The sequence below is a fragment of the Rhinatrema bivittatum genome, chromosome 8 (assembly GCF_901001135.1).
Source record: "Rhinatrema bivittatum chromosome 8, aRhiBiv1.1, whole genome shotgun sequence".
Taxonomy (NCBI): Eukaryota; Metazoa; Chordata; class Amphibia; order Gymnophiona; family Rhinatrematidae; genus Rhinatrema; species Rhinatrema bivittatum.
In genome coordinates this window covers 41,646,045-41,652,719 of record NC_042622.1, presented here as the reverse complement: position 1 = coordinate 41,652,719, position 6,675 = coordinate 41,646,045, and the positions used below count along the sequence as shown (strand labels likewise).

Sequence of the window (6,675 nt, the reverse complement as noted above, 5' to 3'; positions counted from 1 at the left end):
TTACTAGCCTGCTTAGTTTATGTAATGATTTAAGTGCAGACTTTCTAAAGTTAAAATACCAATTTCCCCTACTCTTTCAATCTGTTCTCATTTTTAGAAAGGGTACATCATCAGAAATTGTGTGTAAGTTACACTTTTACTTACATAGACAAAAAATATAATCAGTTGAATTTTTTATACAAATATAATTTACACATTTGTAAAAACGACAGAGAAGCTGTTGGATGTCGGCACATTTGTAAGGATAAAACCAGGCTAAAGTGAGTATACACCATATTTATGTAGGCCAAATCTACACTTAAAAAGCAGTTTAGGATTTTGAATATCTAATAATTATAACTATTTAATCTTTGGTACCTCCAAAGTGTTGACCGTTATTAACAGACACCAAATATTCAAAGCCTGACTACAGAAAAGTCTTTCTTCCTTGCCTCTCAAGTCAATAAACCTTTTCCCACACTTTTCTCCTCTTTAGTTCGACTGCTCCCTCCTACCTAAAGTCTCCTTTTCTGCTGCTTTTTTTCACTCGCTCTTTTCTCTCCTCGCCCCCTCCCTCCTAAATGTTCTCTCAGGCGCAGGTGTTCACGTCGCGCAGTGATGGCGTCACTTCCGCAGCGGCTTGGACGCCGCGGGTGTGATGCGAGTACTCGGCGCGGCCCAGGGAGCCGCCATGGGAGCTAACAGGGAACCGGAGAAGCAGCAGCTGCAAGGCGGCCGAGAGGCGGAGGACGACGAGGAGGAAGAAGAAGGAGGCGCCGGAAGATCCGGGGAGGTCGAGCAATTGGTGCCCACGGTGAGAGGAAGAGGCAGGCAGATAGACAGACAACACCTACACCCAGCCACACACGCCCAGGCCGAATAGCTGGTGCCCAGTGAGAGACGGGTAGGCAGGTACACCTATGCTCGGTCGCACACAGGTTGAACAGCTGGTGAAAGAGAGAGATGCATCTACACCCGGAGGCACACACAAGCAGAGCCGCTCTTTAACATCCAAGAAGAGGGAGACGGGCAGATACACCTGCTCCTAGACACACACACATATAGGCCAAATAGCTGATGTCCACTGTGAGGGTGAGTGACAGACAGACAGGTACACCTACATCCAGATCCACACACAGGCCAAACAGCAGGTGCCAATGCTGAGGGAGAGAGGCAGGCAGATACACTTAACCACACAGGCCGAATAGCTGGTGCCCACAGTGAGTGATTAGATGGGTAGGCAGGTACACCTATGCTCGGTTGCACACAGGTTGAACAGCTGGTGAGGGAGAGATATAGGGAGGTACATCTAATCCATAAGAAAGACACAAGCAGAGCAGCTCTCTAACATCCAAGATAAGTGAGACAGGTAAGTATACATACACACATAGGCCAACACCTGGTGCTCACTGTGAGGTCAAGGTAGTGAGACAGGTAGGCAGATACACCTATATCCAGACCCACACGCACAGGCCGAATAACTGGTGCCACTGGTGAGCGAGCAAAATAGGCAGGGAGATACACCTAGCTACAATTAGGCCGAACAGTTGATGCTCACTCTGAAAGTAATGCCAAGTACTAGGTAGGCAGGTACACCTATGTCCAGAGAAATACACTGGCCAACTAGGGCTTATGGTGAGGGAGAGGTAAGGCAGGTACATATACACCTACCTAGATTTATTTATTTATAAAATATTACCCATTTACATAGGCATGCTGAGTGAGTCAAAGCAATGCAACAAAACAGCCATAAAATAAAGCAACAAATAAAACAGATGGAAAGTATGTAAAGAAACAACAGAATAAAATACTAATAAATGAGAATTAAGGTAAAGCCTATTGAAAAAGTTTGTGACAAGCTTTTGGAATGCCAGATAGTCAGTAATAATATGGTCCACAGTAGGTAGCTGGTTCTAGAGATAAGAATTGATACAACTGAAAGTCCTTCATGCAGTGCTAAGCAGTTCTGTGGTTCTCAAAGTTGGAATAAACTGCTTTTTTAAATACTTGGTACTGCTTTTCTCAAAGACTTTAACAAATTTTTGAACAAGACCATTTTATTATTTCCCTTTTTGCTATGGTTTGTTTAATGATTGTGCTATTCTATAATGCATAATAGTTTAATTTGAAACACATTAAAAATAACATGTTTTGTCTGATCATGTTTTCTTAAAATGCTGCACATCTTACAAATTCTGCTGGGGGTATGTAAACTTATGAGCACAACTGTATCTGGCTAACTTTAAGATAGCTGGTTTAGTGGTTTATTGGGTTTTATATACCGATACATCAGACAAGCCTTCACATCGGTTTACAAAAATTAGACCAGAATCAGAAATACAATATTCATAAAATAGTAACAGCTAAAAACTACACAGAGTAAAAGAATAAATTAGCTGTTAAGAAAAGATAAAGCTCATAAAAAACATAAGTCAAAACATAAGTCAAATAAGTAAAATAGGCATAATTATAAAACACTAAGGTTAAAACATATAATAAAATGATGACATATATAAATAAGAGAAAAGGTTGCTCATCAGGATGGTTAAGAACAAAATGCATACTCATTATGTGCTGCTCATTTCTAACATTGCTGATTTATAGTTTCGTGCTCTGCAAAGGCACATTTAAAGTGACAAAGTCAGAATACTGCTGAGGTGACATTTGTGCTCAAGAAGCAAAATTTCTGTTTTATTCGTATTTAAAATGAGACGTAAATGAAGTAATTTTTTTAATGATGAAATATAGATTTTGATTAACGCCAACGTATCTTCTATGGAGGTTTCTATAGGTACTAAAAATTGAATATCATCTGTGGATATTCAGCGGTGCGGCTGCACCATTGAATATATATAACACAAATTAGCCAGATAAATAGTTTATCTGACTAATTAGCAGAGCTGCACAGCTGCTTAAGCAGATTTTTTAATACAGTACTAATACTGGCTGTACATGTACAGCCAATAACCAAGCGGACAGCTGTGTTCTGCATGCACAGATAGATGAAACAACTGGTACCCATAGTGAAGGAAAATGCATCAGCAAGCCAGGAAAGGGAAACACAGTGAGGGGGGAGCTTCAGTAACTGGGGAGGGAGAAGGAGCGAAAGAGACTTAAACTCAGACATGCTGAATATCTGATACACTCAATATATGAGAGCATTAACATTTGGAAGGGTGAACAGATAAACTCATGAGAAAGATGCACACCCCCAGGCACAAACTTATACAGGCTGAACAGCTAGTGTCCATGGTGTGTGAGAGAGAAAGAATTAGCAGTTGGGGGTAGGCTTAAAAAGATGCCAACTGCTACACTCAAGCACCCAGGGGCAGATGCAATAAGCATTTATCCAAAAGGCACAAAAATGGGAGAAACCCTTAGTAAATCTGGCCCACAGAGAGAGAGAGAGGAAAAGACATACAGGCCAAACAGGTGCTTACAGGGAGTAGAAATATCAACTGAAGAGAATGAGAGAGGCCACATGTAGACCATGACTGCAAATGCCCATCCAGTAGGACAGAATGGAAGAATTGCACACAGGCTGCTAGTAATCCACTACCCAGGGCAGCAAGAGCAGGTGAAGGCTGGGCTGCTGATCTCAAACCGCAGAAGGAGGAGGAGAAGACTGGGCCATTAGTTTTCACTCTTGAGCAGACTGTTTGGAAACAGGAATGAGGGCGCACAGGATTGTGATGCCCAACTGGTAAGCTGAGAGAACCCTTCTCCCTTGCTGATTCCTGTTTCCTTTTTGGATTTTTAACATAAAATATGATCTTCCTGTGCGCTCTCATCTCTCATACATATCAGTTTACTCATCCTTTAGTCTTTTGCCTACGTAAACTTGTCACTATTAAAATTGAAATTTCGGATTAGAAAATATGTAGGAAGGTGTGAGTGTGGGAAACTGCTGATAGCTTTGCTGCCCTTTCTCTATGCAGAATCCTTGGAACATCATGATCAAACACCGTCAGGTTCAGCGAAGAGGGCGGCGATCCCAGATGGCAGTGAGGTAAGGCCTACATAATATAGCACAACATTGTCAGGCAGTTTGGCTGCTCTTGTAGATCTGGCTCCTGTAAATGCAGCATTGTCATTGTAGCTCACCAAAAATCATCCAGAATGAAATGCGTATGCAAATGTATTTAGCAATGTTCTATCATGATATCCATTCCTTGCAAGTAAACAGAGTTTGTAAGTTAAGTTGCTGGTCCCCCATGTTAGTAGGCTTTCCTGTAGATGCTGCACTGTTGGAGGTCACCCCTTGACCTCGGATCACATGGACCACATATGTCAATCATGCTTTTTCATCTCCTGGCACCAAGTATCCTGAATGTTTTCCAGTATGAAAAATCTTGAAACAGGAACTGCAAAAAACAAGTAGGACTTTCCCCATTCTTTATACCTCAAAGCCAATTGGTCACCTTTATTTTTTTAACAACTTTTTCCTGAGCTTGTTAGATAGCTGCTCAAGAAGTTTGAAGTTCTTGACAAGAATGAACAGGTGAATAGAGAGCTACAAGGTGGGAACAAAAGAGCTCCTGGTGTGTGCTGGACCCAAAACATGGGGAGAAATTAGGCTTTATATCTGTGATGGATCATTTCAGCAGTCAGCTTTGAAACTGTGTGTGTGTATCTCTCTCTCTCCATCTATCTATAGTTCTAAAATATCTCATCATTGATTTTTCTCATGCTCTTCTAGCAGAATCGTTCAAAGCATGTTACAGTATGTGGAGGTCTGTAATAGATGTAGTGTGTATTAAAACTGAAAACAAATACAAGAATGTAGAGAGAGGATCTTGTTGAGCAAAGAGTACAATCATGAAGCAGAGATAGACAGGTCAGAGTAGGTGAAGGGTGTGTTAATAATATAGGAGTCTACTATGATCCTAATAGGTTGGTTAAAAACTAAAATAGGGTTAAGTGAGGCAATCTGGACTTACGTAAATAAAGTGGCTGAGTGCTTAATTGATAGTGCAGTGAGGTAGATTACCACTGCAGTATGGTGGAGCTCCTGTAGCAAAGAGTTAATCTGAGTTGGGAAAAACTTGGAGCAGCAATAGGATGGAGCTGAAGTGGTAAGCTGTAAGGCTTCAGTTGAGGAAGGTGCGAAGGGTTTCAGCTATGGGCCAAATGCTTCAAGAAATAGCCAGCCAGGCAGGTGAGGAGATGGAGTGCAAGCCTGTGCTCCAGAGGGTGGGGGCCGAACCTGAGGAGGACCTCTCTTGTTCTAAAGAGTCGCATTTCCTGGGGGTGCTGATGCTATAAAACATGAGAGATGCTATGCTGGGTCAGACCAATGGTCCATTGAGCCCAGCATCTTGTCTGTGCAAGTGGCCAGTAAAGCCAGAGGTAGCATCTGGCAAATCCCAGTATGAAGGTCTTTCATTTAAAAGGTGGAAAAAACAGTTTGTCTAGCTAGTAATTATTTATGGAACTGTCCTCCGGAAACTTGTCCAGAGATCTATTTTAAATTCCATTATACTACTCGCATTAACTGCATTTTCTGACAAGTTCCATAGCTTAATTGTGCTTTGATTGAAAAAAATTCTTTCTTAAAATTTTGTTTTAAATCCTGCTATCTGTTAGTTTCAGGGCATGTCCCCTAGTCCTAGTACTATTTGGTAATGTAAGTAACTATTAGTTACTACACACAATGTGTTAAATCTCTGTCACATCCTTCTAAATCATCTCTTCTTCCAGCTGAAGATTCCTAACTCGTAAGCCTTTTTTCATAAGGAAGCTGAGCCATCCCCCTGATCATTTTTGTTTACCTTTATCATTTTTGTAGTCCTATATCTTTTATTTTAGATGTGTTGACCAGAATTGCATACAGTACTCAAGGTACAGCCACACCATGGATCAATATGGAGGCGTTATTATTGTCCCAGTTTTGTCTTCTGTTCCTTTCCCAATATTTCCCTCTGCACACAGAACTGAAAATTTTAATGTGTTGTCCACAATGATTCCAAGGGCCTTTTCCTGGGTGGTGACTCCTAGTATGGAATCCAGCAATGTGTTTATATAGTTAAGATTGTGTTTTTTACCAAGTCTACCCTTCTTTCCCCTACTGTCACCAGCATTGACTTTAGTGCACTGCACGTGTGTGCTATAGCCAATACACCACATAACTGTCAACCTTGTCATATGTAATTTGTACTGGACTACATTATAAATTGTACTAGCAAAAAATGCCTGGTGGTGTTCAGGTAGTCTGATCTATAACAGATTGTTTGTGTGTATGCCTGTGGGCCTGTGCCTGTGTGTGTACATATCTCTGCCTGTGCCAGACTCTGTGCATGTGTGCGAGCCAATACGTGCACCTGTGCGAGCTTGTGTGTGCCTATACCTGCCTTTCACTGTGTGTGGGAGCTTGAGAGACAGGGCTTCGCAGACAGAGCATATTAGCGAACAGTACCTGGCATTGCTTGGGTTGTCTGGTCAATCAATAACAGCCTGAGTGTGTGTGTGCCTGGGAGGTTGGGGGATTCTGCCCGTGTGCGTGCCTGTGTGTATTTTTGTGTGCATGTGCATGGGAGCCTGATAGACAGGGCTTTCCAGAAGGAGCAGATTCTTTGCATCATGCACTGTTCCGAGCACCACTTGGTGGCCAAACAGACACAACAGTGAGACTGGCATGATACAAGCCTTTTATTGGTGGGGAGGGGGGTGGGGCAATTTTGATCTTTTTAGAAGGAT

The 6,675-nt window shown here is 41.9% G+C and overlaps 1 protein-coding gene across 2 annotated transcripts in view; it reads left to right on the top strand.

Moving 5' to 3' along the window:
* The first annotated feature begins 558 nt into the window (after window positions 1-558).
* DNTTIP1 (deoxynucleotidyltransferase terminal interacting protein 1) overlaps window positions 559-6,675 on the top strand; it is a 49,650-nt gene continuing 43,533 nt past the window's right edge. The window contains exons 1-2 of one of the 2 annotated variants that reach the window (XM_029611604.1): window positions 559-793; window positions 3,918-3,988. In XM_029611604.1, coding sequence (XP_029467464.1) covers window positions 638-793; window positions 3,918-3,988 — 227 coding nt within the window. In that variant the 5' untranslated portion in view covers window positions 559-637. The remainder of the gene's footprint in view (window positions 794-3,917; window positions 3,989-6,675) is intronic. The other variant, XM_029611605.1, reaches the window with a different exon arrangement.